Raw genomic sequence first — 15,057 nt, forward strand, 5'->3', positions numbered from 1 at the left:
CCTCTATGTCCTGTTCAATTTTTGCACGCTCTTACGTAAACACCCTGTATATCGAGTAGATGAAAATTTTGTGTAGTTGTGGGTGTTACACGAAATGAAAGGCAGGAAGTACCTATTTCTCTCTCAAGAGAACGAAAAGGCCGCTGTGCTTGATATTCCTATCAGACAGACCGAGCGATATTGACGGTGCCCCACGCCCTCACACTACACGACATAACGGACATACTTGCGAGTTAACTTATGATATAAACGTACAGACTGTTTGACCAGGAACTGTGCGCGGCACTCCTTTCTTAATTTGATGCCCATTTGTTGGTGATGGAAATATCATTGTGCTAGGATACGAAGCGGCAAGCTTCCACCACAGTGTTCTGCGTGAGAGCGATCTCGGTTACCAAGGGCCATCTTCAAGTTGCTCGCTTTTCTAAAGCGAAGGCTAATTTCTGTATTTTATTTCGTCTTAATACGTTATGACGGTATAGCCTTCCTCTTTCTCTAACTGAATTGGTGAACAGGATTATTTCACAACGGGAATCTACATATAAATTTATCCTCTGTAGCACCGTTTGCACTGAAGCTGACAGCTGGCTAGTTTTTGAATAATTAAGCTTACGTGCAAATGAACAAAGACAGGTTCTCTCTTTTAGAGTATCCTGTGTATCTAAGCTTGAGATTTGTAAATAATAAGAGCAGTGTTATAGTTCTCAACATAAAATTGTGGAGATAATGTATAGTTTCTGGAGTTTCTATTCCGCTATCTCTCGTTATGTAAATTCCTTTACACAGTAAATTTAAGGAGGTCTGCATATTGAGGACAAATCTGATTTACCAGCCACCTGCTGTTCGGATCAGCTTGCTATCTACAGAGGATGGACAAAAATATAGAAACACTACAAACAGAACACATTGTTATACCTAATACGGTGTAGGAAAACCGTTTGCATTCAGAACAGCTTCCAGTCGTCTCGAAAGGATAAACACGAGTTCTGTATGGTTTTCAAGGGAATCTTAGGCCTATACAATTTTTCCTGCACGATAGTGGCAAGTTCAGATAACGATAATGGAGGTGGACAGCGATCAGGCACCCTTCTCTCGGACGTAGACCTCAAAGGCTGAATAAAATTGTGATCTGGTGACTCTGATGGCTAAGGGAGATACAACAATTCATCCTCGTGCCCACAAAACCAGTCAGAGACGGAGAGAGCTGTGTGAACATGTGTTCTGTCGTCTTGGAACACGGCATACCCACTGGGGAACAAACATTTAACCATAAGATGGGCCTGATCAACCAAAATGGTCACATAATCCTTGGCAGGAATGTGACCTGGCAGAGTAACCGTGCGGCCCATGGAATACCACGAAAAGGCTGCCCAAATCATCATCTAGCCCCCGCCATGTTTCACTCTAGGGACGTAAACTCGGCCAGAAGTTGGAAACAGTGTGCAACAAGACTCAGTCGACGAAATGACGTTCTCCCACTGCTCCATAGCCCAGGTTTTATGGCTTCGGCGCCACATTTTTCTGTTACGGGTATTTGCATCACTGATGAGTGATTTTGGAATTACAACTTACCTTCTAAGTCCCTGTTCGTTGAGCTCCTTACGTGTTGTTTTGGTGCTGAGAAAGTCTGTAGTGACTTTTGCAGTTGTATTCCTCTTATTTTTACTCGTAGTTACAATTCTATTCAATTACCGCCTTTCACTGAGCACACACTTTCGTCCGCGTTGTGACTTAGCGGGTGATGCTTTTTCGCTTTCCCTGTGTGGGGTATATATCTCCGATACGGTGTCTCTTTAACACCAAAAACTTCGGCTCCCTTGTTTACGGAAGCACCCACTACACAAGCACCAACAATTTACCCACTTTCGAATTCATTTAGCTCCACCAGAATGCACTCAAAACTACACAGAACACTGTTCTGATCACGACTGACAATGGCAACGTATTGAGGTGCTGTTCGTGGTCAAATACAACAGCGAAACCTGCAGGTTTGGCTAGCATCTGCATTTATGTTCAGGCATGAATTTCTCGCGATGTCTTCATATTTTTGTCCAGCCCCCGTATTATTCTTCTACTCTGGAATTAAATGGTTATTATCATATCTACCATTGGCACAACTGATAATACTGTTGTACTTACAAAAGAACCCAGAAAGTTGAGTCTTCCAGCATGTTGTACAAGTTGTGAGGAGATTTCACTTTGGTTACTAGTATACTTCTTTCTGTCCCGTCAGCATCGTTTTCTCTGATAGAGAATTCCATTACACTATAAATATCCTCGCTTTTGCAACTGTATGGCAGACAGACACCAATGAGCACCTGCTGTGGCTGTAAATAAATTATAATTGTTAGAAATATTCACTAAATAGCAACAAGTGTTTTTATTCTACAAAATTTCACTATCCAGCATATCTATAATGTCGACAAATATGCCGGCCTCATGATTGCAGTTTTAGTAGTTTATTAACAGCAAACAGAAGACAAGAATGTATGTCGTGAACGGAAGCAACAGAATATTGTTGATGAGTCTCATACCTCATCTGCAAGTATATTAAATTAATAACATAAAAATAAGAGTGATGTATCCTAAAAAATATTATTTTGTGAAGAATCGCATAACCAAATAAATCTGGTGACTACATGAAGCTATGAACGAATTAGCCAAATTATCCAAGTTTCAGCTACATATTTCAATGTTGCTGTTGTGGTCTGCACTCAGAAAACTAATTTGGTGTACCTCTTCACGCTAGTCTATCATGTAAAAGCCTCTTCGTCTCTGAATAGCTACTGCAACCTATATCCGTTTCATCCCGCTTACTGAAGCCTAACCTTGGTCACCCTCTTCAGTTTTTATCCCCATACACTTCAATGCATTACTACAGTAACGATTCATTGATGCCTCAAGATGTGTCCTAACAATTGATCCCGTTTTTTAGTCAAGTTGCTCTATAAATTTCTTATCTCCCCAGTTTGATTTAGTACTTCCCCATCCATATGTTATACTGAGCTGACAAGTCATGGGAGAGCGATATGCACATATGACAGTAGTATCGTGTGCACATAGTACAAAAGGGCAGTGCATTAGCGGAGCTGTCATTTGTACTCAGGTGTTTCATTTGAAAAGGTTTCCGACGCAGCCGGCCGGAGTGGCCGAGCGGTTAAAGGCGCTTCAGTCTGGAACCGCACGACCGCTACGGTCGCAGGTTCGAATCCTGCCTCGGGCATGGATGTGTGTGATGTCCTTAGGTTAGTTAGGTTTAAGTAGTTCTAAGTTCTAGGGGACTTATGACCACAGCATTTGAGTCCCATAGTGCTCAGAGCCATTTGAACCATTTTTCCGATCAATTATGGCCGTACGACGGGAATTAACAGACTTTAAACGCGGAACGGTAATTCGAGCCAGACGATTCCATTTCGGAACTCCTTAGGGAATTCAATATTCCGAGATCCACATTGCCAAGAGTGTGCAGAGAATACCATATTTCATGCACTACGTTTCACCACGGACAACGGAGTGGTCGACGGCCTTTGCTTAACGACCGAGGCCAGCGGCGTTTGCATAGAGTTGTCAGTGCTAACAGACACGCAGCATGGCGTGAAATTACAGCAGAAATCAATGTGGCACGTATGAAGAACGTATTAGTTGGGACAGTGCGGCGGAATGTGGCGTTAATGGGCTGTGGCCGCAGACGACCGACGCGAGAGCCTTTGCTAACAGCATGTCATCGCCTGCAGCGCCTCTCCTGGGCTCGTGACCATATCGGTTGGACTCTTAAGACAGCTGGAAAAGCGTGACCTGGTCAGATGAGTCCCGCTTTCAGTTAGTAACAACTGATGGCAGGGTTCGAGTATGGCTCAGACCCCACGAAGCCATGGACCCAAGTTGTCAACAAGGCACTCTGCAAGCTGGTGGTGGCTCCTTAATGGTGTGGGCTGTGTTTACATGGAATGGACTGGGTGTTCTGGTCCAACCGCTACTCCCGCTACTTGGAGACTATCTGCATCCATTCTTGGACTTCGGTTCCCATACAACGATGCCATTTTGATGGATGACACTGGTCAATGTAACCAGGCCACAATTGTTCTGGACAGTTCATGCGAGTGATTTTGCCAACCAGATCGCCCGACATGAATCCTGTAGAACAGTTATGGGACTTAACCGACAGGTCAATTCGTACACAAAATTCTGCACCGGCAACACTTCCACAATTATGGACTGGTACAGGGGCAGCATGGCTCAGTATTTCTACAAGGGACTTCCAATGACTTGTTGAGTGCATGTCACGTCGAGCAGCTGCACTATGGCTGACATAAGGAGACGTGACATTATACTATGAGGTGTCCCATGACCTTTATCACCTCACTGAACATTCTCTTTAGAGCGACAATCGTCAGTTATATTGCCTATATAGCAAAATCCACTGACTTTCTTAGTGTCTCATTTCCTAATCTAATTCCCTTAGTATCGTATGATTCATTTTGACAAGATTCCATTATCCTTGTCTCATTTTTGTTGATGTTCGTCTTATAATTTTTGTTCAAGGCACTATCCACTCCGTTAAGCTGCTTTTACAAGTCCTTTGTAGTCTCACAGAATTGCAGTGTCATTGGCAAATCTCAAAGTTTTAATTTCTTCTCCTTCAACTTTCATTCTTTTCCTAAATTTCTCCTTGGCTTCCATCACATTTTGCTCAAAGTACTGATTAAATAACATCGGTGATTGGTTACAACCCTGATTCACTTCACTCTAAACTACTGATTCCCTTTCAAGTCCCTCGACTCTTAGGACTGCAGGCTGATTTCTGTACAACTTCCGTATAACCTGTATTTTATTTCTGCTGCCTTCAGACTTTCAACAAACATCATCAAAAGCGTTCTCTAAATCTAGATACGACATTGAATTAAATAATGAGAACGCTTTACGCAGCTCCGATGCTGGCGGATTCCAGCCTGCACAGGCATTACCTTAGCAAAAAACAATGATATCCAACACATTGAATGTTTTAAGCAGTCTCTGCCTAATATCCGGTGTTTGTGTAGCTATTGTACCACCACTTTCTGTTTTTATATCTGGCGCATTTCTCCCTATTCTTATGGAAAGTTTCCCAGAAAACCTAACAAACACTGTATCATTATACTCCTCGATAAGAGGAGTGCTCTCGAATGTCATTAGACAGTAAACTGGTTCTTTACCGAGGTAGCTTAAAAAGCTTAATCTATTGAGCGTACAGAAAAATACAAAACTTCTGTTCATTACCATTAATCAAAAGCTTTTTCTGTATTCTGAAAAATCTTTGATAGAGTGTGTCTGTGTTTGGTGAGACGTCAAATATTGTACCGAAATTCGTCACTTTAGTTTTATAACGCAATGGAAACTGTACTTCAGGAATGTCCGTCCGTTTTCGTGTTTGTATTTCGATGGAGCTGACTATTGCGTGTTTTGGTACTTACGTGGTGACCGGGCAGCCCAATCAGAGAGAGATTTAGGCTCACAGACGAGAATCCTAGTGCAAATGGCAGCTCCCCGGTGATGTTCAGGTTCAGCTGATCACACTGGGCTTTGGAACCAGTCCAATACTCGTTGCCCCAGAATATTCCGGAGCTGTATCTTCCATTGGCGTCGCTCACTGGAAAATAAATGACGGTTACAGTTACGTGCGCCCTTGGTACACGATATTTAGTGATGCAACAATTAGTTTGCTAGCGGATTTCCTTATTTAGTTCAGTACTATTTCATTATTTACTGACAGATATCTGTACCTGATTCAATACTGTAACAGTTATTGTCTACAGGTATGAGACAGAATAACGTGGGCACACGTAGCGGGAAGTTTAAGTGAACATTGAAGTAAAGTGAAATGAGATATTCATATGAGATCGGTTAATCCGTAAATAGTTTTCGTAGCCCTATTCTCCAATGATAATACACATTCTGCAGGGTCAGTAGTTTTCGTCTGTTTAAATCACTTTACATTTTAATATTCAGGTCAGTTATAAGGGGCGATCAAAAAGTTTTTGTTCGAAGTCAGTAAAGTCAAGAATCTATATGCCAATCAGACAGAATCACTCACTGCGAGCATTGAGACAATCATCCCACCCACTCACAAGATGGAAGATACCAGTTTGGTAAAATCCTGCGTGCTGCTGCGTGAAGAAGTCCGTAACTGCCTGCTGCATATCTACGCCCGACAGGAATCGCCGACCCTTCAAGGCGTTATTCGAGGGGCCAAAGGCGTGATAATCGCATGGGGCGCGTTCAGGACTGTAGGATGGGTGCACGAGCTTCTCCCACTTGAGTTGGCACGTAATGGATGAGGTTGGCTTCCCAAATCGACCGACATCTTGTGTCGAATCGCGAACTTGCACGATTTCCACAACGGTGCTTTTAGATAACATCCTGCCCCATACACATTCTTCGTTCTGCGATGGATGTCTATTGGTTTAGTCCTTTTTGGATACATTTGTTAATTACGTCGCCCACACTAAGCCCTAGCCTACATGTCGCTCCTTATGTATCCACATCAGCGTGTCGTTACGTTGCATGTACGCAGCAACAACGCCCTCAGACCAACTTTTTGATCGCCACTTATACACTACTGGCCATTGAAATTGCTACACCACGAAGATGACGTGCTACAGACGCGAAATTTAATCGACAGGAAGAAGATGCTGTGATATGCAAATGATTAGCTTTTTAGAGCAGCCCCGGTGGCGACACCTACAACGTGCTGACATGAGGAAAATTTCCAACCGATTTCTCATACACAAACGGCAGTTGACCGGCGTTGCCTGGTGAAACGTTGTTGTGATGCCTCGTGTAGGGAGGAGAAAAGCGTACCGTCACGTTTCCGACTTTGATAAAGGTCGGATTGTAGCCTATGGCGATTGCGATTTATCGTATCGCGACATTGCTGCTCGCGTTGGTCGAGATCCAATGACTGTTAGTAGAATATGGAATCGGTGGGTTCAGGAGGGTAACACGGAACATCGTGCTGGATCGCAACGGCATCGTATCACTAGCAGTCGAGAAGACAGGCATCTTATCCGCATGGCTGTAACGGATCGTGCAGCCACGTCTCGATCCCTGAGTGAACAGGTGAGGACGTTAGCAAGACTACAACCATCTGCACGAACAGTTCGACGACGTTTGCAGCAGCATGGACTATCAGCTCGGAGACAATGGCTGCGGTTACCCTTGACGCTGCATCACAGACAGGAGCGCCTGCAATGGTGTACTCTACGACGAACCTGGGTGCACGAATGGCAAAACGTCATTTTTTCGGATGAATCCAGGTTCTGTTTACAGCATCATGATGGTCGCATCCGTGTTTGGCGACATCGCGGTAAACGCACATTGGAAGCGTGTATTCGTCATCACCATACTGGCGTATCACCCGGCGTGATGGTATAGGGTGCCATTGGTTACATGTCTCGGTCACCTCTTGTTCGCATTGACGGCACTCTGAACAGTGGACGTTACATTTCAGATGTGTTACGACCCGTGGCTCTACCCTTGATTCGATCCCTGCGAAACCTTACATTTCAGCAGGATAATGCACGACCGCATGTTTCAGGTCCTGTACGGGCCTTTCTGGATGCAGAAAATGTTCGACTGCTGCCCTGGCCAGCACATTCTCCAGATCTCTCACCAACTGAAAACGTCTGGTCAATGGTGGCCGAGCAACTGGCTCGTCACAATACGCCAGTCACTACTCGTAATGAACTGTTGTATGGTGTTGAAGCTGCATGGGCAGCTGTACCTGTACACGCCATCCAAGCTCTGTTTGACTCAATGACCAGGCGTATCAAGGCCGTTATTATGGCCAGAGGTGGTTGATCTGAGTACTGATTTCTCAGGATCTATGCACCAAAATTGCGTGAAAATGTAATCACATGTCAATTCTAGTGTAATATATTTGTCCAATGAATACCCGTTTATCATCTGCATTTCTTCTTGGTGTAGCAATTTTAATGGCCAGTAGGTACATTCGTATTTTAAAGTTAGTTAATATCGTTTCGGAAATCATGAAGTTTCTCCATTTAACATCAATGGTCCACTATAGTTTGTGGGTTCTAAACAACTGAAACTGTACTGCGGCATGAAATCTTCGGCGTGTACAGTACCACTCGCCACTAGCTGAATGAAATATCAAAAAAAGAAAAACAGTACACGAGAAGCCAGAGAACGGTGATCGTTAGAACATAATAGATGAACATGACATATGCTACCCCTTAATGGTCGTATATCTGCCAGGGGGGACCATTTCACAGTTTACTCGTTCTGTTCATGTGTTATGTTACATAACTATAGTTTATACGTACTTCCGCTAATACTGTTATATTGAGGCGTGGGCCATGTGAAATAATGAGCTGTTCCGAAAGGACAGACACCACGCAGAATCCGCAGCTGTTATACATTACATGTAAATTGAAGGTGGAGAGTGAAGAAAGGAAGGGGATCACTGGTATTAGTTGCGATGAGACATTACGAGGGATCAGCGGAGACGAGTGAAAATGTGTACCGAATCGACATTCGACTCTGGGATCTCCTGCTTACTGGGCAGGTGTGGTAATACTGCGACATCCGGGACACAGGCCTAGCTGGGTAATGGATCGACCTTCAGGGTGGATGCACAAATACGTCCGACCTCCTGTGGAAATCTCAGAGGGCGAATACGGAGGAAACGGACAGCGACTACGAATAGGTGGAGCTCGATGGGTGCGTGAATCAGTCGTGAGGCGTGCCGAGATAGTCCGTGCAGTTGCGATAACACTGTGTCACCGATGGCGCAGTGGCTACCGCACCTGCCTTGTACGCAGGAGATTCCGCGTTCGAATCCTGGTTCGGTGCACATTTTCACTCGTCGCTGCTGATTCCGCGTAATGCCCCATTACAGCTGACACCAGTGGTCCCCTCCCTTTCCTTCCTTCCGTCACCTCTCCACCTTCGCTTAACATATAAGTGAAATTGGTAATAAAAATAACAATATAGTTCTCACATGCGTACAGTTTCTGAAAGAACAAACACAGGGTAAAAAAAAAGTCTCAGATTTCCTGGTTATCCTTACATATTTTTTTGTAGGGACTTGGGACTCAGAGAATAAAAATGAAACATAACAAGTGAATCTTATACTAATGATTTTAATTCTTATGGCAAAACGTCTGCATTGAGATGATTAATGCAAATAAGCTCACGAATTCCATGAAAATGCAGTGACGACAGAAGACCACTAGCTGGAACGAGATTCACAAACTCTAAGATCTCCGAATTCTCACAATTACAGGTGAAGTTCTTAGTTTCATAAAAACTGCAAGAAGATATGTTTCCGAAATGGGAGAAACATTATCTTAAACCTGAGGAACTTAAGTTTGTCTACAAAGATGCGCTGTTTACCTAAGACTGCAAACAGGGAACCTTTAATATCAAAATACATGTTTTGTCTGTCTCCTCTTGTTTCTGTTGATAAAGTGGTTTCATGAGAAACTGGCGTGGGGAATATACTCCAAGGGGAAGTAAAGAGTCAGCAGATTTTTGATTAAAGAAATACCCTGAAAAGCTTCGTCACAGTAATGCTTTTTGAAACAAATCCGTGTGCTTCAGTTATTGCGGAATTGCGTTATAGAAAACATCAATGTTTTTAATATGAGTACCATTTTTAACTACTCCATTCCAGTACTGAATAAGTTATTGAAGTACAAATTAATTGTTGTAGACAGCAAATTTCGAGATTACAGTTCTCTATTGATATCCTGAAGATCGAGAAAATTGTAATTCCCGATTTTCGGGGAATATAGTTTACGAGTTCGCCTCTAGCATTCCAGTATCCCGTTTGTCCGTATAGTACTGTTAGCGTTTCTGTAATAGAGTGTTAACGTATGTAGAACTCAACGTAAATCTAGTTCCGCATGCGGAATACGGTTGGTACTTATTAAAACCTGTTCTAACCTGTTCTAATATCATCGTAAAATATATATGTAATGTGCATTGAAATTTTTCGGTGTAATCAAGTAAGTGCATTTTCAATTAAATATAAACTCCCAGTGCCGATCTGAACGGGTGTCCTTCGTAACTGATGTCTGTGTCCTTAACCATAAAGTCACAGCTATAACGAACATAATGGAATTTTTAGTACGTATTATGACCAGCTATAAAACTTTACTGTTAAGTGGATAACTACCCATACATGTAACTTAGGATCGGCAGTCAGAACAAAAATAAAAATTCTCTTACAAACACAAGCCTGGTTTACACTGTAGCAAGTGAAGGAGACTAAGTGAACGAGAATTATCTCAGGTGTAAACGGTGGGTGAGCCCGAAGCACTCAAGAGGCCCAGGTGGGGACGTGAGAAAGACGATCAATGCGCTGGTTGCTTCCATCAGGCGGGAACGAAGTGAAAAGGCAACAGCTTTTGTATTCATTTTAGTAAAAAGGAACAGCACATAAATTTTAATCGAATGCGAATATATGTCTATTACGCTGATTTGTGTAAAATTAAAAATATACCAAAGAACTGATGAATATCGTGACTTACGTTCAAGGTAGCTGTAATTGCATCATAGACGTATCACTTTTACTTCACGTGCTTTTGATGTAAGAACTGAATAAAGAAAATTATCTCCCCTGCAAAAAACTGTATATAAAATTTTATTTTTTGGAAGTTTGGAAATTTGTGGTAAGGTCTTACGGGACCAAACTGCTGCGGTCATCGGTCCCTAAGCTTACACACTACTTAATCTAACTTAAACTAACTTACGCTAAGGACAACACACACACCCATGCCCGAGGGAGGACTCGAACCTCCGACGGGGGAAGCTACACGGACCGTGAAAAGGTGCCCTAGACCGCGCGGCTACACTACGCGGCCTCAAATTTTATCAACTGGCGTATGTGACAGATCTATGTTTTACGTTACATTAAAGTTACTTTACAGACATTATCTACTTTGTACGTACTTCTACAGAATACATAAGCGGTTTGCGTTCACCGTAGACAACAGGAATTGTCTGAGATATAGCGACTATTGAAATGCGAATAATTTACTAATGTAACTTTGTGCAGTCGCTAAGACTTATAGTGTAAAATGCTAACCTTTTTTATGTTATGTTGCTCGTCGATTATTAGTGTCCCGCTTTTAAATTTAAACCTCAGTTCCTGTAAGAAAATGCACACGTTTAGGGTTTCGAAATAATGTTAAGAAAGGCTGGATCTGCTGTCTAGTGATAAATGACCTCCACGCGTTTAACGGTTAGGGGAAAATTCAGACGCTTACATTTTTCTTTTCGTATGCCACTTAAATGGTTTCGTCAAAAACAGGATGCTCACTGAACAGAACAATGCTATCTGAATATCATATTTTTGCATCGTGGCTGTAACTACAGTTGCATCCAGAGAAACCAATGTACTGATAATTAGCACCAAAATATAATAAGGCAGCTTTCGTAGAGTGGACACTCCGTGCCTTTCCTCTCGCGTTCTCTTCAGCTCCCCGTACTGTAAATACTAGTTCATAGTAATAGTGTGGTGAATTGTCTGCGAATGGCCGTTCTCTTCTGTTTGCTTCCATTCTCTCCTATATAAAGGAGGCGTTTTCTCAGACACTTACGTGCCTGAACGTGTAGAGAAGAGTTCTTACAGAGCTCCCTCAAACGTTGAAGAAAACTCGTTTGACACCGAAGCGGACAGACGTGCCCAGACAAGAGGTTATGCAACCCAACGTGCAAGTTTAGCGGCAGGCCCGAGCCGTGTTGTAACGCTGTGCCTCACCGAACGACCAGAGGTGTGGCTTGTTCGCCTGCCCGTGCCAACTTCCGCGTTGCTCTTGGCCAGCAATGACCAGGTCAGCTGTTCTCTACAAACGTTACCTAGACGCCTGTTGATGGAGTACAAATACATCTGGTACGTTTAAATTAATTTAAGTGGGAAGTGGAAAAGAGAGACGGGGATAACAATAAAATATACATTTCAAAGTTACTAAATGCTACTGTGTTCTTATTGTGCTGTTATTACGATTTGCATGATTGCTGCTACACAAAACAGATGAGAACGGTTATATCCGTCACTCGCACACTTTTTAACATCTAAGAAACGTTTCAAATTATTGCATACTCATCTTCAGGTGGATATGCTGAGTTTCCACATTAATGGTTATTTGTACATGTGTTCTTACGGTTTATGCAGTCAGTCTTTTGCATCAGTTTGTGTTTAGTGTGGGACTGTATTCGTGATTTTCTGTCAGAAAAGTCACAGCTCATACTAACTGGTGGGAAGTTATCTAGTGGAACCGAAGTTATTTTTGAGATTCCACAAGGAAGCATTATGGGCTCTGTGCTGTATTAATGTTTACAAACGATTTAGGAGACAATTTAAATAGCGATCATCAAGTCAAAACGAATTGGGACTCATAACCTTGCGGTTTAGTGCCTTTAATCTACAAACCAACCAACCATCAAAACGAAATATAAAATGATTTGATGATGCGAAAATTGACAGCTGACTCGCTAAAATAGAAATCTGTTAAATTAATGTTACACGATAAATTATACAAATTTGAAGGTTGTCGATTTAACTAAATACCTAGGGATTACAATTACGAATAACTTAAATTGGAACCATCATACAGAAAATGTTATGGGGCAGGCGAACCAAAGACTGCGATTTATTGACAGAACACTTAGAAGGTGCGACAAATCACTACGTATGTTCGACATATTCTGGAGTAATGCTGCGTGGCAGGGGATCCTTACCGCATATGACTGACGGAGAACATCGATAAAGCTGCAAGAAGGGCAGCTCGTTTTGTGTTATCATCAAATATTGGAGAAAGTGTCACGAGTATAATAAGCCAGTTTGGATAGAAATACTTGAAACAAAGGCACTTTTAGATGTGATGAGATCTTTTCACGAAATTTCGCTCACAAACTTTTTCCTTCGTTTGAAAAATATTTTATGGACTCCCACCGACATAATGTGAAGCGTTCATCGTGATAAAATTGAATGAAATCAGAGCTCGCACAGAAAGGTTAAGGCGTTCATTTCAGAAATGGTTCAAATGGCTCTGAGCACTATGGGACTTAACATCTATGGTCATCAGTCCCCTAGAACTACTTAAACCTAACTAAGGACGTCACACAACACCCAGTCAGGCGTTCATTTCTCATATGTGTTATCCTAGAGTGGAACAGCAGAGAAATAGTTAAGAAGAGGTCCTATTCAACCTCTGCCACACACGGAAGTGTGAATAGCCAAGTAATCATGTAAATAATTAGTAAATGTAACATATTATCAAAAATATCGTACTAAAGTACTGCATTAAAAACAATGTTAATTAACTTCCAGGATATTATTGTAAGTAACACACTGCTTCATAAATAAAAGGCCACAAATGAATATCTATGAAGAGTTAGAAACCTTCGTCAATAACATGGAACACGGACAAAAACTTCCTCAAAGGTAAATCTGAAATAATAGTGATAAAACTTCTTAAAAGCTTCACAGCTATCTCCTTTGCAACATTAAAAATTGATAAAACCCTGAACCATTTCCCACTGTCTTAGCTCGTAACGGAAAATAAATATACTTACAAACTTTGGTTCTCCAACAATTCTGTTATAAAGAAAAGAATTTAAGAAATTGCTTAATAAGATTAACTTCAGTGACAATTGTATCTTAGGTTACTTACACATGCTCTCTGCCTCGTAAGTCACTACTGGTGTACACGATCTATAGATCCTTTTAGCTTTTTTATGCCATCCAGTTCCACAAACATGTACATTTAATTGCATATTCTGTCAAATATGTGATACACCAACTATTTTTACAGCAAGTAAAAGTAACGTATGTGACTGATGATCCCCAACAGAAATAAACATATACACATCGCCAGTCATGTAGAAACATACAGCACACTGTTGAAGTTAAAGGTGCAAGGTCTTGAAACGGATGCCACAGTTATCTTCTTAGGAGACACACAGTTTATGGATTACAATCACCTCGGAAAAATATGAACTCTGCTGTTTGAGCGACGTTACAAGGAATTCTAGTGAGACGAAAATAAATCTGATTCTTAACCAATTCCGTACCAACGTGTTTTCTGAAATACCATGCTTCCCCACAAATCTGTAATGTAGCATGAACGCTAACAACAAAATCAAGGAAGAAGTGCTTCTAATAATTTTCATGTGGTGTTATAAGTTCACAGATGATCCGTCCAAAACACAAACGACAATAAGATGCATCACGATAGTTCAAGAGCAGGTTCTCCATAGATAACAGTTCCGATCATATAACTGTGATGAAAAATTCTGCTACCAAACCGACCTATAGTGAGCGGATTTCTATCTGTTAGGACAACTGAAGGCTCGTTACGAGAGAGAGAATTTCGAGACCATAACGAACTCATTGCGTGTTGTGAGATTCCATACCTATTATTTGGGTTAAATGTTAGTTCTGAATAGTGCATTCTTTTAGCTGTTTTAGTTTTGTATGGCGTCTGACTAGTGATTCGTTTTACAGCATTGGTGGGTAACCTTACTCTCCATGTACACATATCACAGAAATAAAGATCTTAACCGTGTGCCTATAGGAACGATCTCTATAAAACTTTTATACTGAGTTCTGGTCATAGCTAGTTCAGTAAATCGTTAAAATGATGAGAATGGTTTCTCGAAATTATGAACAGTTTGTATGAAACACTTAATTTATTGTACTTTTGTACAGAGAAAAATGTCATTGCGGTTACTTCTGTCCATTCACACCACTGTAGTGTTCAGCCGATTCCACAACTCCTCTCGAGTTAGCCTTGGTTGTCAGTTACAATATGGTCGCCATAAAACTGTGTCTGTTTTCCCATTTCATATGAAAACGCACGTACATTACTAATAATCTTCGTATAATTTTTCCGCGTCCCGAATACGCGGCTGTGCGCGCGTCACAAGCGTCCGACTCACGCTGCCGACAGACACTAAATCTAACTTAAGATACCATACTTTGTCCCATATCGTACAACACTGACGGGAATATAAAAATACCATTGTCCTCGCCTAGTTTCCATACTTTGC

At 41.7% G+C, this 15,057-nt stretch overlaps 1 protein-coding gene across 1 annotated transcript in view; it reads right to left on the reverse strand.

Moving 5' to 3' along the window:
- LOC124722361 (O-acyltransferase like protein-like) overlaps nucleotides 1-15,057 on the reverse strand; it is a 277,205-nt gene that overhangs the window by 94,699 nt on the left and 167,449 nt on the right. Inside the window, exons 2-3 of the mRNA XM_047247536.1 lie at nucleotides 5,451-5,626; nucleotides 2,140-2,327 (exon numbers count right to left, since the gene is read on the reverse strand). Coding sequence (XP_047103492.1) covers nucleotides 2,140-2,327; nucleotides 5,451-5,626 — 364 coding nt within the window. The remainder of the gene's footprint in view (nucleotides 1-2,139; nucleotides 2,328-5,450; nucleotides 5,627-15,057) is intronic.

This window comes from Schistocerca piceifrons, chromosome X, assembly GCF_021461385.2.
Source record: "Schistocerca piceifrons isolate TAMUIC-IGC-003096 chromosome X, iqSchPice1.1, whole genome shotgun sequence".
Classification (NCBI taxonomy): Eukaryota; Metazoa; Arthropoda; class Insecta; order Orthoptera; family Acrididae; genus Schistocerca; species Schistocerca piceifrons.